The following is a 22645-nucleotide window of genomic DNA, read 5'->3' as shown; positions in this document are numbered from 1 at the left end:
AACTTCACAGTCATGGAGGTATTTCTAGTCATGAATGGTAAATGGACAATTCAGGTGCTTCCTCTCTCTGGATAAATCTTCCACCTAATGTATTTACCATAAGGAAAGTAATAATAATAAATTCAAGTATCTGCCTTTGAGTGTATATGTGTATTGCTGCACCCAGCTTACTCCTTCCTTATAAGTGTGTACTAATGTGAATTAATGAGTATGAGCAGGGCTGCTTGGTCTGTAAATAAGTATCTGTGTCCCGCAGCCTGGTCTGGCAAAGCTCACCTGGATCCTGAGTCTTGCTGTCAGCTCCCATCTCTGTCGCCGGCGCTGCCTCCAGCACACCGAGCGGACGCTCTCTAACCTTTGAAACATCCACAGCGGGCTGCCTGATTCCCCGTGACACGCCGTGCTCGCTCCCTCACAGCATTATCATAGCAAGACAAACACCTTCCGTTATCTGAGATATCTGGTGTTTTTCAGCACCACGACGGACGCTGCGGTCCCGTCAGTCCTCTGTGTCTCTCTTTTATCCCCCAAACAGTGGCTGTGTGATGTTTATGTTGGTGAGGGACAAGACTATCAAATGGTGAGCAAGTCAATAGTCTGTTATTGGACTGTTTGCAGGATAACTTTGGACATGCCTCGCTGCTGTTGGCATCGTGATGGATCTCTGGTGGCCGTTCAAACCAAAGAAACACTTAAAACTAGATTTTTTTTTTCTCAGCCAAGTTGCTTTGCCTTTCACAAGATCCCTCTGCATTATCACCAAGACTCTCTCCGTTTCAGTGGAATAGATGAAGTGTGAGCAGTATTTCAACAAACAGCTTCGTCAGAGTAGATAGAGACTCAGAATCAGCAGTGTACTGGACTGGAAAAATTACTAACCAAGTCTTTCCAAAACTGTGGCCGAGACAGAGGACAGCATGAGATAGGGCAGAACAACTGGCTGCTGCTGGCTGCTCTGATATTCTCAGACTCGTGTCCGGCTGACAGCTTCATCAGCAGCACGGCAGGAAAGACACTCCAAGGAACAGCAGAAGTTCATAAGTAATGTATGACTAATTTTCACTTTCTATCACTGCGTGAAAATTTTCACATCCCAGATGATGAGTAGAAATATGAGAACATGAGCTCTTAGAGTCGTGTAAAGCAGAGTATGATGTGGCCACAATGAGAACAATGTTTGTCCTGTTTGTAGATAAGACAAAAGACAAATGAACTACAAGGATCTGACGATTCAGAATAATAATATACTGAAGACGTCACTCAACAAAAAGTCGCAGCATCTTGTGATTATCACATCACATCAAGATCCCATCCTAACCAACCTGCCAGGTTATAAAAGACTTCCCCCATTCTGCCTCTCAGTCAACTGCTGCAGTGCCTCGCACTTCAGGTGATGCTGCTTCTGGATACGACCAGGAGGATTGCCCGGGCCTTCGCTGCAGCCGGCCTCTCTCACTCACTCAGTCAGTTAAGTAGGATGGCCATTTGGCAGCTCGACAGACCAGCCAGTCTGAGCTCAGACGGGGGAAAAAGCCACAAGAAGTGAAAGTGAGAGGAGATGAGAGGAGTATTAGTTCCCTTACTGAGGATCACAGGACTATGGATTTAGAGGGCACCATTCGCAGAGAACCAGTCAGAGACTGAGTGAAGCCCAAAAGATGACACAGGAGATTGCAAAGAGTGCAGTCAGCTTTCTCCTCCCACTGCCTGATTCATGGCCCCCCTCCCCTCACTCACCGAGCTGCAGAAGCCACTCACTTCAGAGGCAAAGTGAGCCATCTTAGGTGTGCAATCAAAGGCAGCTTTTGATAAGCACCTCTGACTGGCATGCAAAGCCACCACAAGGTCACCGAGCTGCAGTCCAACCAGGACCTATCAATTACAGCAAGCTGAATGAACTATAAAAACACAATAACACGCTCAGTCTGGGCACTGAGGGGGCAGCGCAGATGCTGTTCTGATAAGTGCTTCAACACCGAGCTATAAGGAGAGAAAGAGGCAAGTGAAGGTGGGGTTGGAGGGTGGATGTTTTCCTTCTGAGACCAGAATGGCGCTCAGACAGCATGCTTGGCAGCGATCCATGTGTCCCTTGGCGTTAGTGCTGCAGTCACATTACATTTCCCCTCTCCACTGGATCTCTGTGTGCCGAGCCAATGCTCCCATCCAGGACATGTCGTGTCCACTTTAGACTTCAGGCTCTCTGGCTTGAGCTAATCCAGCAGCTAACAAACTGGATGCCATTTGCTGTACTGTAAACTGGAGCCTGCTGACCGAAGAAAAAGCATCCGCATCGACACCTGGACGCTTTCTGCTTCTCCACACTGGCTCACGCAGTCCGTAGCTCACCTTAAACATATGCAAGAACCAAACAGTGCAGCCCACACGGGTCGAACCTCCGTGTTCCTTAACGTAAAAATAAATAATTTTAGAAAATACGCTTTGCGTTTGACCTCCTGCCTGCTGATACTGACAGCCACACTGAGTGCGACACATACTCCCTGTGATGATCCTACACCAATTAATTTCATGAATGACTAACTCATGTTTGGTAACAAACTCCCAGTGGCTCTAGGGCCCCAGAGGAGCACTGCCAAGAATAGTCACGACATAATGGAGTCAAAAGCCTTGTGCCCATAAAGCGCAAAAGGGAAAAAATAATTACAGATCCAAGGCTTAAGATTAAAGCAGCCAAGCCAGTTTCTGCTCCAAACCAGTGCGTTTCGCGTTTGCTCGTGTGTATGCTATAAAAATAAGTCAGATATAGATGCATTTTATTCTGCTGGATTTAGATGACACTGGAGTCTCGAGCGCACTCAGTTTATCGTCTTTGAGTGGCAGGATGTCCAAGCTGTCACGCAAACTGTGCCATTTGTAGGATGCATGTGCCAGAAACATGCCAGAAGCTCACAAACTCTGTCCCTGCATCCTGCCTCGTTAAGGCAGGGACCCAAGAGGGGAACATTTTGGAACAACATGGCCAGAGAGCTGGGACCATGTTGTCGAAATTGTTGATTAGTTTTGGTGTGTGTAGAGATAGATTGCCTGCCATCTTTTCATTATTTCTGAGGAACCCCCTCCCAGAGAGAGGGCACGGAGATGGACTTGAGCAGGCAAGGCGTAATTAAACTTCTACTGGCAGATCATGTGCTGTTAAATGCTTTGCCACCATTTCTCATTACTCAACAGTGTACTCTAAATGATATGCTGTCACTGGGCAAATTAATTGGTATTTGGTGAGTGCAGTATGGCAGCATTGTCTCCTACATGAGTCATGAGCTCTGCAGGAACATGAGAGGGCTACACATTATCTGACCCCGATTAAGAACATAACGCAAGTGGAGTGAGTCAACTCTTAAAGAATTTGTGAATTAAAACGGTAAGGATATAATTCCTAATTTCAAAACTTGACAGACAACTCTGACTTCTTTTGGATTTGCCCCACATTCAAGAGACAGCATAGTCTGGAGTAAGGGAAGCGTCCTGCATAAACCATGAAGGAGAGTTATATGTGAGGTCACAAGCGATGCACAATATACGATAAGTTCATGACGAGCTAACATTAGAGATGGAATAGCATTATCTAAATGTTGTTGCCTCAGATAAAAACTCCAGGCCAACCTCTTAATGTGCTAAAGGACACCATCATTCATATTAAAATAAAGCAGCTCCAAGACCAGGGGGATGTGCGTGTATATGACCTTTGCAGAACAAGCTTGTCTTACCTCCGAAGTAGGAGCCATCTGAAAGCTTGGTCTCTTTATTGCCTTTGGTTAGTACACTGACAACCCCGTGCTGGATGAAGTACATTTTCTTGCCGATGGTGCCCTCCCTGATGATGTAATCCCCCGGCTGGAACACCTCGAACCTCAGCTTGGTGAGCATGGATGTGACAAAATTGGGATCGGCGTTGGCAAACAGCGGCATGGACGCCACCAGCTTTCGACAGTTGAAGTTGATGATTTCCTGTTTTAGAAAAATTGAGAAAAGAAAGCACATAAGACTATCCAGAGCGTTACAAAATGTATTGACCTCTCACAGTTTCAGACAACGGGGATCTTACAGTAACAATGGGAAAAATGTCAGCTGTGCAGACATTTGTTTTTGCTTGGATTGGACCGGAGAGAGAAAATAAAATCTTTTCTTCCCACTGTGTGCCTGTTTTTGGTTAAAATGCCAGTGAATTTGAACCGAACAGAGGGGAGTGCCAAGCTCTGAGCTTTTGAACCATGATGATGCAAAAAACAATTCAAGACCACCGATCCCACCTCTCGCAGAGGCTCGTTCAACTCTCCAAGGATGCTCTCCTCGTCGAACATCTTGCCCTGGTAACGATGCTCGTAGTAGTCGTGGATTCTCTGCCTCATATCTGCCGGCAGCTTGTGGAAGGACATGTACTGCTCCACCTGTTTGTACTGCACGGACAAAAAAGACACACAACAATCAGGTTACTCAAAGGCTGCAGTGCTGTAGCACAGATACACAGCCACAGGGAACAGCCGGCACTGAGGTCAGACAGACAAGTAAATGGAGACAGATACATACAGGCCATGTGGGGGGGGGGCTCTGTCTCACAGGTTAGGCTGACAAGACACCACTTTTCCTGTCTTTGATCACACCTCTTACACCGTCTCTGTCTCGCTTAGAAGACAGAAACCAGCTGGAAAGTGTTTAGTCATGCTGTCAATTCACGGGGTAAACCATTCACCATTGTGGCTCATCTGGATTGGCACGGAAAAATTCTCAAGGTAAATGTGTCAGCCGGCGTCTGTGTCAGAGTTCAGGTGGATAATAACTGATCTTATTTTATCTCCATGTAGTGGGGACACAGTCATTTGAAACAGACCGTTAATCAGGACGTGTGTGTGTGTGTGTGTGTGTGTGTAATAGGAACTCATTACAGGCCTGAAACACCAGGGGATCAGAAAAGTTGACACAATATTGATATTCAGTTTTGGCACCTACATAGTTTGCATCCCACATAGATGTAATACTCTAATACATCTATCAAATGGATGGTTGTATGATACTGTGGTGTGAGTGAGGAAAATCTAACGTTGGCATTATTACAAAATGTGTATTTGTTGTATACATTACTGTGTGTACATACTTGCAGCATAAATTAATTAATTAAATCACATAATAACTGACAGTGACTTAAAATCAATATTTTAAAATGTATTTGATGAAAAAAAAAAGGAAAAATTACCTCAAAACACAACATGCATTGTGGGCATTCCATACATTATAAATACTGACATTTTTATTAGAAATTAAAATTAAATCTTTGCGAGCTGCATAGGCCTATAATATAAATATAATGTAATTGAAAACTCCGGATCTCTAGGAAACAGACTGTGATCATATGAATGTGTCCTTGAATAATGCCTATTTATATACATCCTGCATTCTTGCAATTAGTAACAAACAAAACCCGGAGGCTCCTCAGATACCATGTTCACTACGACACTTATCAAAGTGGAGACTGCGAGCGTTCGTAGTCTCCCATCTTTATAATGTGTGTTAACAATATAAGCATTAAAGTGAGTCGGATGGCCTTTCACTGATCCTGTGGTATTGGGAGCTGATCAAAGCACACACAGGGAACACCTCGGGAATAATAACAGGTAGAGTCCTTGACCCTCAGAGAAATATATATATATATATATATATATTTCTAAAAAAGGAGAACATTAACCACTCATCAGGTGAGGCTGGTGATGTTCTTTGATCAACACTTCCATGCTGCCAATAGCCTGACCACGCAGTGACATGGCTGACCTCAGATGACTTTACTACGCCAGTCACCACTAATCTTTGGGGGAGCTCATCAGAAGGCCAGTGTTGTGGAAATATAGCAAGGTAAATAAGGACAGCTGCCTCATGCAAGTCACTGTTTTTTGTTTTTTGTGCAAGGAGGAAAGCTGTCAAGCTTGCTGAGAATCAGAGGATGTGAGTCGAGATAAAAGGAAACATACTACGGTTTGAATCCTGCACTGTCAAACAGAAGCACGGCAAACTATAACTACTCTGGGATGAACTCTGGTCAGCGTTCTGTAGGTAACATCTTCTACTCCTGCAATAAAAAACTGACACACTATCGCACACCCAGCAGTGTTTGTAATCCTCCTTTAAGCAGCCGCGGCCTTCGATGCTTCTACAATGCTCAGTGCTCAGCGTTCTTTTTGCTCTTTGCCAAATTTTAGTCTGTGCTTGACCAGAGCCTGTTGAGGCCCTTTGCTGGCAGAGCAAATACTGCAAGAGTCTGTCCATGTTGACAATACAGCTCCCTCCACTCTAACCAGTAAAACATCTACATTCTTCTTCAAGTGCAGGGATGTACAGTTTTGGGAGCATGTCAAAAAACAAGAGCCCAATAAATGCAGCAGATAAGGCCAGGCCAGACTGAATTGACTATACTGTCATATAAATCAAAGAATCGACTCAAATGACGTACTTAGATTAAGACTTCTTAGGAATTCTTAGGAACTTCTCAGGAAAAGTGAGTATTTGACAGTTTATATGTGTCTGTGTAACGTGTGTAAAGTGACCTGCAAAAATCAAATACTTGCACAAGCAAGACGAGGATGCGGGAAGAGGTTTTGGGGTGAGGGTTTCAGTCTTTATCCCCACAATCTCTTTTAGCATAAAATTGAGCAATTACTGATCTGATGATGAAATGGGATCCCTCCACAGAGAAGAAGTTCTTCCTGTCTGCTCCAGCCGATAGAGAGCTCGAGATAGAAAACGATCGTAGACGCCTCCCACTGCAGTCCCATTGGCTGCTGAGTATTGCAGCAAGCATGGCTTGTTTGTGAGTGAAGCCACGGTAAAGATGACAGGTGTGACCGACATTCTGCAGCTCGTCTAACGTCGCTGTCTCCTGCGTTAGACATGCCGCGGCAACGCATGTGGATTGTGGATTATCATGTCCTTCCTCAGAATTTCTCCCAAGTGTTTTTTTTTTTTACATTTATGAAAAAAAAAGTAAAAAGAAAAATGATGCTGTCAACATCTAACTCATCCATTTATCATCAGCTTTGCAGCATGTTAGAAGTTGATTCTCTCAGCACGAGGCATTAAACAAATGAACAAACTTAAGATAACTTCCAGTTGTGTTTAAATTGTGTCTCATTCAAAGACATTTCACATTTGCTAATCACCACTGAGTCTCCAAGGATGAGCTGACAGGGATGTAAAGATGATGACCGTGGGGGGTACGGTGTGCTCCTGATTTTATGATTGGCTGATAACACCCCCCTGTCGCAGAAAGTAATCATATTGCTGCAAAGCCGCTATCACAGTCCCACCAGGAAGATCTGGTGGAATTGCTCTCCTGCTCCACTCGGCTAAATCAAACGATAGTCAGCGTTTAGGAGGTAATCATCCAGCCACCTTGGGGGGGGGGGGGGGCATCTGGCTGCTGCTTTCTTCAGTTTGACATTATGGAAAGTGCACTCGTTTGTGCTGAGCAGCAAGTCAGTTTAGTATAACAAGAAAAAGAGAGTCCACCTGGTCCAAAAGTAAAAAAAATATACCTACCAGCACCTCTAAAGCTCAGTGCTCCTACTGGCCACTGGCTATGCTGCTAAATTGGAGAGACAAAAAGGCTTTTCTTTATAATGTTACACACAGTCAGGTCTGGATAATAAGTACTTAATCTGAATTTACTACAATCTAAGTACATAACAGTGGAGAGGATTTTTTATGGAGTTAGTTTGACCTATATTTCACCATCCTAATTTCTCAGATTTGTTTTTTCGTCACGGTCATCCATCCAAGTCCATCTCCCATTTGTACCTCTATTTTTATTGTACATTTTCTCCAATTCCCTACATTCTCATCCAGCACTCCAAGTAGATGCAAATTTCTACCGAATAAAACATGAATAATTCATTTCCCCAAAGATATGTCCGCCACAGAATTATACCTTCTAAATATTTATTTTTCCCCACACGTCTGTCTCCTTCTCCCTAGCCTGGCGTCACATGGTGAAAGTGTACGGGTCATAAAATGAGGCTAAATGCAGTTTTAAACATCAGCACTGTTAAATGTTAGCATGAACAATGGCCACAGAAAATCACATTGTAGTGAATGTTCCTCCTGCTTTGTTTATTTTTGGGTTGAATGCGTTGGAGGATAATTTGATCTGCTGCAAAATAGTCGTGACACCACTGAATTCAGGCTGAAGAGCTGCATTCCTTTTATGTACTGGTGAGTATTACTTATAGGTAAGCACTAATTAATGTGAGTCAGCTGGTTTCATAATAATTTCACTAACCCTGGATAAGTGCAGTCAGTGTAATAATTTAGCTTAGCCAGGTGAAACTGCAGGGTTAGGGTTCGGGTCAAGAGTCAAGGATTTTCACTGAGCTAGTGACTCCAGAGGGGACGCTGTCCGTTGGCTGGCCACCATTTTGATCCACTTTCAAAAACTAATATGTGCTTAACTGCAGTTAAAAAAACACATGCTTACAAGTTAAACTAAAAACATATGAAAACAAATTGCCAACCTTTTTAGTTCTCAGCTTCAAACAATCATCATGTTGGCCTCACCATTGTGAGAAGAACATTCAGCTCCAAGGATTGTTCAAAAGACGAGCTCACAGAGTATTATCATTGCAAATCTATAAATGTACTTTGCATTTACATATTTTAATTCATATTTTAAAACTTCAAAGGTGAGCCATGGAGGGGTTCACCAATAATCATTTTTTTGTTTACTTTTATTATACTATTTGCTGCTAAGGGTATTAAGTGTGTGTAATTTATCATTCAGAGACATATCAGCGATGTAATTAACAGTTAAGAGGGTGTGAGTGGTTAATAGACACCTAATCTACTCAAAATAGGAGCTTTCCCTCTTCCTACAAATACAATGTTGACACCACATAGCTAGTAAAATACTCTACAGCTGTATGAATGCCAAATTTGCTGTGAAAGCTCGTAAAAGCAGCATTATGGTGACACTAAATACAGTTATATTGACGTCTGTTGCACCTCTGATTTGCTTTTAGTCGTGTGTTGAAAGAGTGAGTGTTGCATGTGGTACCTCTGGGGCACGTCAACAGTCCTTGACTCAGCAGTGGCAGGCGCAGAGGAGAGGGAATCTAACAGGGTTCAGATTAATGCCATCAGTCAGGTCCCAACTAATGAGAACAACTCTTACTGTAAGGCAGAATCTGACTTAAGCTCCTCAACTTGTTGACAGCTGTGTCCTTGGGTTGATTGTACAGGGAAATGATGACTTAACTTCCGCGAGGCACTTCCAAGTCGTTGCTATTGTTGGATACAAACTACATCATACACTTCTTTTTTTTTTTTTTTTTTTTTTTATTCAATCAGATATGTTGAAATAAATATTTGGCCAAATTGGGGAAACACAACAACTGCACATTTTCCTGATTCCTTGAACGCCATTAAAGAATTTCCATCTCTGTATGGAGTGAAAACATATGGATATTTACTGTATTTCCAAAGGTTTTGACTGAAAGATTTAAAAGGGAGAACAAAAGATCTCTAGAGCTTTTTCACCCTAAAATAATCAGCTTTGGGCCTCTTATTAAATATCCCCCGAAGAGCCATGTTTAATTGCCAAGTGTTAATTAGAGATTTAAAGGGGAAGGGCTCAATTGTCATTTCCTTTTACAGCCATGAGGGACTGACATGCCACAACATGCTACCCATACAGCTCCCTTATGGCCACCTCTGACTTCATCGCTGACTACGAACAACAACAGATCATCGCCCAGCTATCCCACTCTGAAAAATATTAACAACACACTCGTAAAAACAGTCGAGAGAAACAGCTCAAAAGGATCAGCGAGTGTCTACGAAATAAAGACAATATGGATCACACGCCACCTACAAATGGACGGGATCATCTCTTTTGTTTTCCGTCCCCATGTCCGTAAAGTGCATACGTTTCCACAGTAGAGGGCCGCAGTCACAGATAAGAAGTGGCTTACAGAGAGCTGGAGTGGCAGGCATAGCCTGTATGCACAGTCACATGTGCAGCCATCTTGTGCCCCCAATCTGGAGAGCTGTAATTCTCTTCGTGTGATAATCATTCTTAACATGCCTGAGACAAGAGGGGGGATCCTTGGGGGAATTTGTTGGATGCTTAACCCGTTCCAGCTCGCAGTGTCTTAGATTGTGGCGCAGCAGAGCTGCTCGCTGGGTAATACAGGGGTTCAAGGCGGGAATGAGAGACTCGAACAGATAAGGGAATAATACTCCTGCTGCAGTATTAAATCACTAGAGGAGTCAACTCTGGACCAACGTACTGAATTCTACAGCGCTGTACCACTGTCACATCAAATTAAGGTTGTTGGAAAAAAATAAAAGAAATAAAGAGAGAAACAAAAAAAGAAGACAATCACTCCTGAACCTGAGACCTGAAGAGATTCACCAACTCAACTTATACATTAGATACATAGATGCTGAATTTTAATAACCAAGAAGTGCATATACTAATAATTTATGAAATGTACAAAGTCAAAATTGGCATTGTAACTTGGCTGGGATTTGGGCTGTGGGGGACTTTGTAGACTACACAAACGGAAAACACACAATTTGACTGACATTAATCGCTCGTCATTATGTCATTATTATGTCGCTGATGATAATACGGTGTCTTGTTTGTGCCCTGTTTAAAATCTTTGCTTTGTTTTTTATTCCGTGCTGATGGAACAATTGCAGTGTCATCACTGTGGGACAAATAAAGGAATTTAATTTGTACTACATGACCCAAAACATCCCTGCCAAGGGTGGTTATGAGAGCAATCGAGCTAATCTCTGGCCCAACCACATCCGTCGGTGATTCTGGCCACGGCCAGCCAACTGGCCAGAGAAGGCAGCGGCATGCAGCTTTTCAGCATGGTGTTAGTTTCCTCTTTAAAACGTAGCAAAAATCCTTTGACCAAAGCAGCCAGTGATTAGCACGCCAGCTCCACCAGCACATACGCCGAGGCTCTTTTTTCAGATTTGATATGGACCCAACCTAATCCATGCAGTCAGATACACCTGCAACAAATTGAGTTGCCAGCAGGTAGAAAATGTACATGCTTTATCATTCTACATCCACATGCTCTGTTTACACACAGGCCTTTATTTTCAGTGGGGAGAAAAATAAATCTAATGAAGCAATTTTTCATCTCAGTGGGGCTAGACTTTAACTTTGGTGTGATTGCTAGGTGCAGTTAACAGGCTGCCTGATTCCTTTTTAAAAGCTTATTGAAGTCCGCTTTCTAGCTTCTGACAGCTCAGGCATTTATCACATGGTGCCATATTGTACTAAATTTCTATTCAGGAAAGATTATACTCGGGCTTTCTGATGATAATTTCACCATCCTTGACAGCAGAGCCCCCCCCCCTTTCCATTTTTAACACTCTTGAGGCTGCTGTTTTCTTCATCATAGTTCACTGATTTGTTTCACTGATCTAAATTTACCTGCACATCACCTCTGCATGCCAACTGGACAGATGGCCACTCATGTTGGCCCTGCGGCCACACATCGTGTTTTCTATAGCTCATTCGCAGTGTATGAAAGCACATTCTGTCACACTAAACCAGCACCGGGCAGTTAAATGGAGCATTGGTTCTGCTTGGCACAACAAAAATCCAATTTCTGAACTTCTCTCTCAAATTTTAACACTGCTCCAACACTTTCCCTACTACAATACAGATAGTACAAATACCCCTGAACACTGCAACATGTATACAATTCATGCTAGCTAAAGTTGATTTTCATTTATACTCCACATGTGAATTTAAAAATTATTGTATAAGCAAGATTGTCTGAACACATCAGTGATTTATGGCACAGCACAGATGAGTAATTCACAATTTATGCAGCTTCACAGTCTGATGGTGTATGCAAAGGTTTAGTTTAGAGAAGCAGTTTAGTAATCTTGCTGACAGTATCTTTGGAGTAACAAAATGAGCACATTTGGCTTTCCAACACAAAAACTGCAGAGAACCATTTCATCTTGCCAACAGGCAACAGGAAAAAAATGGTGGCATTTACACCATTTGTAAACTGCAACATCAGCTTTACCAAATTAAGTATTAGAAGATTGTTTCTGAACACTGAGATGCTGTTTAGAAACCAACCAAAGTGAGTCAGAGAAAAACGTTGGCAGAGTAAAAAGCTGCAAATCTTGCTGAGCTATCAAAAATCAAATGTTGACAGAAACTGAACTACATTTGTCAAACCACTAATCTTTGAAAGCACAGGAGTTAAATAAACCTTGAGCTTGATTTATGGTCACTTCAAACACAATAAATCGAGGCACTGACGATTATTCAGACACTTCAAAAGTGTTTAGTGATATATTGCATATTCATATGCAAATTTGCACATTGTGCCTTTAATTAGGATATTATACGTCTAAAAATATCAGAAATGCCAGAACTTGATTGTTTTGGCTGCTTTTACTTTGATGAGCATTTGACACAACCACATTTCTTTCTTTGTATTTTTTATGACACAATAAAAACACAACCACCGTATGCATATCCCATTTTATAAATATATGCATGCTACAAACATACACTATTTTTGATAAGATGGATTTTTAGTGCTCTTATACTGATAGTCATCCACAACCATCCTCACAGACCAACGAACAGTAAGGCTGGTTATTCTTCACCAGGTAACTTAAAGAGATCTGCTTTAAGATGTTACATGGACTCACAATAACAGCAAGACATCACTCGTCCTGACAGAGAGATGCACATGAGATTTTTGTCCGCGGTGGCAGGTTGGACACTGGCTGCTCTGTTGATGGTGTCTCAGTTAACAGATTTTTCTCCGGGCTGCGTCTATGCAGACAGGAACAGCTGTGCCTGTCATGGCTCTCTGAAAACAACCACCTGTCTCCTCCAAACCCCAGAGACGGGCCATTGGATTGTCCACTTCTTGAGTGTGTGGATTATAGTATTAGCGTAACACGGAAAAAGCAGAGTGAAATCTCAAAGAAGCAGACCCCATTGCCACACGACTGACGCAAAGGCCACTGACAAAAAGGTTTATGTCTTTGAAAGAACTCATCCTGATGAAACACAACAACAAAAAAAAAAAAAAAAAAACTGAGGATTGGGTGCAGTACAGTGTAGTAGAAATGACTACTATCTGGCTCCCACAGCCAGATGAGCATGCAATGACAGTGCACCCAGAGAGTGTCTTATCACTGAACCGTGTGGAAAGATAAATGAGAGAATCCGCACTCTTAAAAATTAATTGCAGCCTGCAGTAATAACCTTTCTGCAGGCAGGCACCACGCAAAGTTGTGGGAGCACAGGGGAGCCTTTTTAGCCAGCTGGGGGATTCTGAGGGCGCCTGAAGGGGTGATCCCAGAAACGGCAGCAAATGGCTTTGGTAGCACATGCTGACTGGTGCTGAGACAGGCCAGCTGTTCAGTCTATTTAGTAGCGAGGCATCTCTAAAGCAGATTGGCAGACAAATGGAAAGCGTTGAGCCGGAAGTTGGTCCACTCCCGTTTCATTAAACAGCTCCTCAGATCAGCTGCATTAGTCATGTGTCTACTTGACATGTTTTACTTGGATTTTTTCATTATTTTAGCTTCTGAAAATGTCTAGTCTATTTGTTACTTATCCTTAGATTTGTCAGGTGTTAATTTATCCGACAGCTTTTTTTTTTTTTTTTTTTTTTTACAGTACACATTACGTCAGTGAATCTGCCACCTGTGCTTGTCTGAACCGTTCTTATCTTCTGGAGTATTAACTCTCGCTCTCGCCTTTTTCATTTGGGTGGGGTCCCCGGAGCCTCTGCCTCCATTCCCCGGAGGTCACCCTCTCCTGTCTCCGCCTTGCTACCGATGGTGGGTAGTTTGACAGCCTTTGCAGCACAGCTCATTATCGCCCACGCTGGGCTCACAGAGGGCACAGTACCGTGGAAAATGCCTCGGCCTTCCCGACCAGACGACAGGGCTTTCCTCCCCCTCAACTAGGGATTCTGGAGTTCCCTTACAAGTGCATATGTGGCCACAGCACAAACTCAACAAGATAAAAAGGATGTGGACACCAAGCCGGCTATTCCATTATTTCATCCTTTATCATCCTCTGTGTCCCCCAAACAAACCTAAAAACAGCAAGGTTTTTCTTCACCTATGAAAACTCAACACTTTGGATAATTATACTTACTCAGCCTCTGAGAAAGAATGTATGTATGTTAGGAAAGAATAATCTGATAATGGCAATGAAAAAATTATAAAATAAGACAAGACAACAATCAATAAGGTTCTTTTCACACAACCCTGATTGGAGGGAATGGTTTTCCTTGTACGTTCATTTGTTTTGATGCTAAGTGCTACAATAAACGAAAGCAGTGTTTAACCTGAGGATGAGGAAACAGCTTACTCCCGCCCCCAAACTAGCAGCACTGTCCTCTCCAAAAAATATGGCCATAAGCAACACGTCATTTTGACTCACCTTCTCCTGGTACTGCCGTCGAGATGAGTCTAGTGATTGGATTAGCGCCGTGGCATGGCCCACAAACATGGCGTAGCAGGTAGCGCCCACAATCATGCTGAGGATGGTCAGCCACACGTCTGTCATGCCCACCGGGGGATACATGCCGTACCCAATACACAGCATGTGGCTCATAGCTTTGAAAAGTGCGTAGGAGTACTGCTGTCCCCATGTGTCATTCTGGATGAAACAGAGGAGATGGGGTTAGTCAGGGCGAGCGTATCGGAGCACGTCATCTTTCTATCTTGCACACTCACCCTCTTCTAAGGCTGTTGATGGCGCATTAAAGGTCAAGGAGCACTCTGACAGCTCACTCACAAGCACACACACGTCCAACAACTTCAGATAAATCTAATGGCTTAGTTCAATGCTGCTGGCGAGGCAAAACATACTTTTCAATATGCAAATATTTGGAGCGAGCAGACATTTGGGCAGCAGCCTAAAACAGAGCCCTAAGATTGGGCGGATGGAGCATGACACACCAGAGGCTTGCATGAAAGTAGGTCAGCTATTTAGAAAAAAATTTGATTTCTCTGTGAGTTTTCTCATTTGTAGATAAATTACCCCTTTTCCTTTAGATCCCGGTGGTAGTTCATGGCAAATCAATATCAACTCTCTCCAGGGGGTGACATGTCCAAATTGCTTTCAAACTCATTTCCACAGTGGAAAAGCAAAGAGAGATAGCAATTTTATTAGTGCCGTCCTTAAAAGGTAAGGAGTGATGACCTGGCGAGATAATGGGACAACTACTGTAAAAGAAGGCCCACAGTGATTCAAATCAGGGTGAGGCCAACTGTGACTGAGTCTATCAATACAAACAGCCCCTCTGTCTACCCGGCAATGTGAGGAAAACATGAGGTCCCTGCCCCTGAGGCTTGACTTAATTCAGATATATTTGGTATTCTGTCACACTGAGAAGCATTCTTCTATGTAATGCAATTAATTAGAAAGTGTTTACTGTGCGAAACAAAATTAACTCCAATTTGATGTTAATGAAAGGTTATATTCTTTACCCAGGACTTTAAACCAAGTACATTATGAGTGTCCCTCCTCAACATCTCAGGGCCTATCCACACCCCCAACATGCAGATGGCTGTTTTTATTTTATTTTTTTATTTTTTTGTAGCTGTAGCCTGAGAAGACAGCCAGTGCAAGTCATGGAAACACAACATGAGAAGTCGACATTAGCTAAATATAATTTATTCCCAGCTGCATGAAATCGTCATGTTAAGAGACATTTGGTATGAGAGAGCTGCTGAGAAGGTGGTATTAGAACAATGAAAAATAAATATATTGATAAAAAATGAAAATTAAAAATAAAATAAAAAAATAATTTTACAAGTAGAGCTTAGTTTTAAGAAAATAAGCGTATAGGCAGCATTTCATTAAAATTGTACATTGTTAGGATGACTGCAATATAGTTGTTTTTTTTTTTTTATAATAATAATAATAATAAAGTATGGCGAATGTCTTTATTGCCACTTGTATCACACAGTATTATTTTTCTGTGTACTTAAGGGTAAAATATGTTTTTCTAAAGTAAAACAAAGAGATAAGTAAAGCAATCATATCTTTGTATAATGCTGCAAAAATGACATCAAATCCAAAGTTAATCCATATACCATTCATTGACTGTACCTTAGTGATGAGCTACAGTTTACATTATGTTGCCTGACAGCTCTGCCTTATGTAACTTAAGATAATCCCTTTAGAACAGGCTCTAAGCATATTGAACTAGTTCTAAAATGCATCTTTCATGTCGCCAAAGGAAAAAGAAACATAAAACTAGAGGAGGAAAAGGGTTTGAATTGTCATGCTGGTCTTAATTTGTTCCTTCTTTAAGAGAAAAAATACAAAGAGACAAAGAGCTGGAATAAAGTGGAGGGTTGAGACGATCGTTGTCTCTGCAGAGCTGCCTCACCTGAGAGTGCGTGTATATCTCTGCACAGGCTAAAATTAGCTAAAGTTAGAAACATCTCAAGGGACAACGGTTTGCAACAGCTGCCTTTTCTTATGATTGAACATAAGCAAAGCAGATTCTGTGAAACATGTGAACTTGTCGGGGAGGTAGCGAGGCGTGAGGAACCAAACACATCATACCTGGACTGATATCACTGCTCATGTGACATCTGTTCTGCCACGCAGTTGAACATACAGTCGACTGGAAGCTGGTTTATTGTTACTCATTGTCAAGTTGTGTTCTCCACATGCGCTGTTTTATTGTCACAGTGCAGTATTGTGTTTATTCAGTCTTTCTGTGAATTGCATTTAGCATTCTGTCAGCGATTTTTTGTCTCTCTACTGTTTTCTGTACTCACTGACTAAAACAATGTATATTTTTCTGTAAATATAAAGAGCCGAGATTCCCAGGTGGAAAGTAGTGACCTATTACAGAATTAAAAAATTTTTTTTTTTTTCCTTCTCTGGAAAAAATATTCACATAGATACACAAACAGCGTTATGTACACACACATGCATATAAAAGACACATACAGCACAATTACTAAACTGATACATACTGACATAAGCTGAATCTTTATGTCAACTGGAGTAATGATAATACTGTTATATATCAATAGCATTAACCTGTGTGGAGTAGAAAGAAGACGAGAGAGAACAACCAAAAGACAAGATGAAAAAATGTGTTTGTCTGTGAGTACATATTGTGTCAATAAGTCCATTCAGCTTTTGAGCTTTTATTCCACCGCATGGATGTCTTTCAATTTTTCACTGAGATGAAATCCCCAAAACGACAACATTGACATGCATATCGATAAGCCATCAGTTATCCATTCCTCTAGGGTTGAATATAAGCTGATTTATACTGAAGAGAGGAGCAATGGCTGATGTCAGATCAGTCCCTCCCCTCATCTGAGGGTACCACCACAAAACCTGATGATCACTCAGATTCCTGTGGAGCTATACTCTTATGTCACACATTAAGCTAACACGATGCCGTCAGCTGCAGGTGATTCATAGTCACACATCAGGTGTGACACTGTCCGCTTCTGTAAGCAAATAAAAAAGGACTCCATTATGAGTCAGGCTTTAACCGAAGCTCTACTCAGCAGCTGCTCACAATACACGGACATTACAGCGAAGCATGAGAGCTCACTGGAAACTGCCAATATACGGCCAATATTGGATGAGGGCTGTCTGTCCCATTCAGGAAATCAGTGTTCCATGCACAGCCTCACTGTCTCTGTCCTTTCATAGCAGGGACAGATGTCAAGAGCAAATAAATAAAAGCAACCAATAAATTGAATAAAAGTAGGCAAATGTGACTGATAAATATATTTGATTTATGGTTTAAAATGACAGATATGCAAGGCAATCCTCTCCCAGGATGCTAAGGGGTTTTAGTGCAGTAATTACTGAAGCTGAGGGTTGAGATAAGACGGGGCATAATCTGATTGGAGCAGGCGGGAGGACTCTGTGCAGGAGCAGCACTTACCACCATCTTATTTTTGGACACCCAGCAGTCAGCGGGGAAGTCCTGCAGCATGGGCACCAGGAACTGCAGGCACCCGTCCCAGTGGCACAGCAGCAGCATCATGCCAATCAGGTTGACTATCCTCACCATGGCGCTGGCCAGGTCATAGGTCATGTGGAAGATCTGAGGGGTGGGAGAGGAAACGAGTTAGGGCGGGATGACTCAACATGCTGATAGTGAAATCGCCTTAGATTGAAAAGTGCGCACAAACACAAACACAAACACACCCCCGAGGGAGATTTTCCTCCTCCGCAACAGTTCAATGACTTCTTGGTCTGTTTTTTTTTTTCCTTATCACGTCATGCACAGGGTTTGTGGTTTAGGAATTAGACGACAATGCACTGTCTGCCTGTGGAAACCACCGCTTATTACATCGCATGCAGATGTTTCTGTTCTGAGAAGAGCCACTGGGGATGCTCAGCAGACTGGGACCAGAGCTGTACCTGCTGCTGAATCGCTCTTATCATCAGCCACTCAGCCAAACACAATAATGGTACAAGGGTAGAGGTGGATGAGCTCTGGGGTGAGCGTGTTCACAGGCTGGGTTCGTTAATCCTAATGATAAATATACTCATAAGGCGTTCCAGGACTTTTGGGCTGGTGTAGATTTTAATGGCCTCAACCATTCAAAGCCTCTTAATCCCAACGAAGACCACGGAGTATGCTGCTAATCGCTCACTCCTTATTAAAGCCCACTCAGTGCCTTTTAAGAAGGCACATTCCATCTTCATTCTGTTGTTCAGCAGTAGGTGATGATGAGGAGGAAGATAAAGACATCATCATATTCGTCAGCCAAATTTTAATCTTAAATCCCTCTTCCTAAAACACTGGGTTTGCTGATTTTTCAGTCTCCATCCGAACGCACAAAGATGTGAGCGTGTGTGTTTGTGAGCGCAAGTGACAGAAGCTGGCAGGGAACGGTGCTGCGTTTGTCTGGGACAGTGTGGGTGATGCGGCACCATCAAATCACGTCAATTTAGCTCCGTCAACAGGCCGACATGAAGCCAGAAGTAAGCTGAGGAAAAATGCGCCCAGACAAGCAGTGGAGCCAGGCTGGAGCGGATGGAGACATCCCCTCACAGCAAATCGCAGCGTGCCTCTCGCCTACTCCGTCCCTTTCCTTCTCCCTTTGTGCTGTTGCTCAAAAATGTTTAGCCTTGGGCACTTTTACACCACCTAAGCCAAATCATTCGCCCGGCTTTTAATTTCATCAATCCAGCAAATGCTGTTGTTCTCGACACATCCCCTCACAGCTGCACTTCACTTGTGATCTTTTGTTTGTTTGTTTGTTTAATTTAGGAGCCAGCTATTCCTCTAAACGCTGTGATAAATTAGTTATGTTATGTAATATGCACTGTTGTGAGATGTCCAATCATTTAAAGTGGTAAATTCACTTCTTGGCAATTGATTAAATCATGAGGTATCCCTTTCCACAGAGCCCAATATATTTTTCATTTGTGAAACGTATTTCCAGACGGGGCAGAAAAGCTTTTTGAAAACCAGGCTGCTTTTAAAATAAATGAAAAAAAAAAGTAATTTATGAAACATTCAATCAGCATATTATTGGCATGCTGAATTGTCATTTTTTTAAATCACCTATGTAAGAGTCCTAATTACCATTGCTATATTACATTCACCCTCAGGCTATCTGTAAAAGGAAGCTGCACATTTTGTTGAAGACGAAGAATAAAGCTGTGTTGCTTTATCTGTCTGCATAATGCTCTGCTGTGAAAACAGATATTTAGGTTCAGGGGAAGGACATCAGATGACAAATGTTGATATTACAAAATGGATTTTACCCATTTTGGACATTATTACTTTTGATGGGGAGCAGAAAGGAGTGAAAAACGAATTCAGATAAGAAGTAGGGAAGGGAATTAAATCTATACAAAAAGAATCATATTGTGATTATTTTTTTATACAGGTTTTGCGATATGAGTCACAATTACAACACGAATGGTAATTTCAGCACAATATACTATTTGAAAAAGCATGGAGAAACTTTAAATTGGGCAATCAGAGACCCCGTCACATAGATTTTAAAAACTTTCATCTAATCGGTCTCCTGGTTCTCCTTCCCGCCGTTATAGAGATAATGCCCCTTTAACAAAGACATTTAGAAGTAGCATAAGTATGCTTGGCTTTGTAAACAAGATTTACCTTTACTATCCAAAATTATGCATAACAATGGCTCATTTTTGGTCTTAACATTTAATATGAAAAATGTAATGTTCTTTGTGTTGTGGTCCCAAAACATTTCAATATACTGAAAACGAACAAACTTTCTCCAGTGTCAGTAAAATTCAGCTCTGCAGCAGGCTAACTTCTTTAAAGTATCTTGTGGGGAAACCTTAAGGGTTCATTTCAGTTCAGCAATAACTGCTATGGCTGTTACAGTCAAATGGTAAAAGTGCCCTCAAAGGACGTCTGGCACTTAACCACGAAGGCGCCTTGGAGAGCTGTCACGGGGTAATGCCATGCAAATCTCCGGTTTGTAAACTAAAATACACCGTCACTGGAGGACCGTGATTCCCCCTATCTCCTCTCACAGCCATAATCAATTCAAATACACCCGTGCCAAGAAGGAACAGACTTTCCGGTTTGCCAAAAATTGTTTCCAACATTAGTTCTGTTCGAAGGTTGTTAACGGATCATTATTCTGAAAAGATGAATGAGTATCTCTTCTCCCTCTCTATTATATTTTTATATTCCTTGCAAATTTCAGAATAGCTTCTGATAGCAATATATTTACACTCTATACCAAAGAAGCATGTGACACATAACACTACACAGATGCACTTGTTTGCACGCACAGCGACCCGGTGTGTTAAATGGAGGACGATGGATTGCTTTCTTTTAATTAATAGGACAGGGCACAGAGTGACCCTGGCAGTGTTAGCATCAGGATAACCAAGACAGCTTTGATTGATGAGCGCACAGAGATACAATACCAGAGTTTCCTACGAAGTGTTACAAGGTTTTTGTCACAGCCGTCATTCATACGAGAGGGCACTCCGAAATCTGCATGCATCATTTAAAATCACAAACGAGGGTCAGATCACACCACATGCGGTGAGTCGACATTAATATAGTGATTTTACAAATGCGACTAATGAAACGGCAATCCTACAATTGTTGGTGGGATGTCATTGTGTGGGAAAAACCAAAGGCACTTCAAATAAAAAGGCAAAATAAAAGGTTAATGAAACACAAAAAAAAATTACCTTAACCAAGCCTCTTCTCTAAAAACGGATCTTATACTGTTATACTGCTGTTATATTAGTGCTTCCATTTACCTACCAATAAAACTTATATCATACCATATAGCACAGAAAAAAATGGCTTGTGTTATACTGACAATTTGCACCAGTTTGGGATCAATAAAGTACATTTATCTAAATATCTGCTGCTGTTATTATCTGAGTACAGCCACTGTCAATGAAAATGGCCTAATTTATTTAATTTTTTTTTTTTTTTTATTGTTTTTTCTAAACAGGGTTATGTGTTTAAGGCATACACTCATGTTTCCACCAATCAGGCTCCGACAAGCCCCTCTGCCTGAGCGGATTTAAGTCATCTCACACAAATGGTATGAGAGGAGTGCGATCCTAGTGAGAGCACAGATGCGTGGTGCTGATGGTAGCTGCCCAAACACAGTCGACGTAGCACTATACCTGGCAGTTGCTGCTAACGCTGCTAATGATGATGAATGTTTGGCACAATGCTGTCGTGACACGCAGGAGAAAACAAGAGGCTTCACTCACTTTGTGTTTCCTGATTCCCTTTCTGCTGACCTGACTTCAACACGTCTTCAGCACAGTGCCACTTTCACTGCTATGCTGTTAAGTGACATGCTTCATTAAAAATTTTGCCTAACTTTCCCTTATTTTGTTTTGTGTTGTTTATGTTAATTTTGACTGTAAAAGCTACAATTCTAAAGCTGTTATTTAATTATTGGTACAGTGGACATTTAATTTTAGCAGTTTTTGTTGCACCTAATGAGCTCTCTATTGAATTATATATTTTTGCATTGAATGCACTAAAATAATTAATTTGATTTGAGTGATTTCTAGTTTCCAGGAAACTGTACCCATGCACAGTGGAGCTCAGTGTTTTCATTGAGTCATTATAACTTGTTTGTATGATTAAGATGTGGTTTTAAAGATACAAATGAGAATCAGAACAATCAGAACAAATTAAAATACATTTGCAACATAAATAGTGATTTTAACAGTGAGAGCTTTAAGATAGGTGGGCTGATTATTTCACTCTCATCTTTCCTCCCCCTGAAAATAATGTACCAAGTTGTGTGCATCATGTGTTCAGCATGTACATTGGCTTGTGTTAATTGCCACATGCTGCATCTTCCCCTGTTGTAGTGAGACATGATTTCCCGGGATAAGTAATCAAGCTCATCAACTAAATCATTCCATGCGTGTTATTTTTAATCATTAAACATGATGGTGGATTCTAGAGGCAGACTGCGGGCAGAGGTTAGATTTCTCACTATAAATGTCTCGACCAAAATGTCATGCTCATGCATGCTGTCGTGATGGAAGAAGCACATGTGGAGAATGAGAAATAGGCCTGGGAGTGGACCACAGGGAACACCCTTCCATCATCTGTCTAAACAGGCCTGGAGGGCTCGGATCACAAAAACC

The 22645-nt window shown here is 41.9% G+C and overlaps 1 protein-coding gene across 1 annotated transcript in view; it reads right to left on the bottom strand.

Moving 5' to 3' along the window:
- hcn4 (hyperpolarization activated cyclic nucleotide-gated potassium channel 4) overlaps positions 1–22645 on the bottom strand; it is a 57488-nt gene that overhangs the window by 9197 nt on the left and 25646 nt on the right. Inside the window, exons 3-6 of the mRNA XM_029498629.1 lie at positions 17946–18107; positions 14453–14671; positions 4266–4412; positions 3723–3963 (exon numbers count right to left, since the gene is read on the bottom strand). Coding sequence (XP_029354489.1) covers positions 3723–3963; positions 4266–4412; positions 14453–14671; positions 17946–18107 — 769 coding nt within the window. The remainder of the gene's footprint in view (positions 1–3722; positions 3964–4265; positions 4413–14452; positions 14672–17945; positions 18108–22645) is intronic.

This window comes from Echeneis naucrates, chromosome 3 (assembly GCF_900963305.1).
Source record: "Echeneis naucrates chromosome 3, fEcheNa1.1, whole genome shotgun sequence".
Classification (NCBI taxonomy): Eukaryota; Metazoa; Chordata; class Actinopteri; order Carangiformes; family Echeneidae; genus Echeneis; species Echeneis naucrates.
This window is presented reverse-complemented; position numbering and strand designations above follow the sequence as displayed.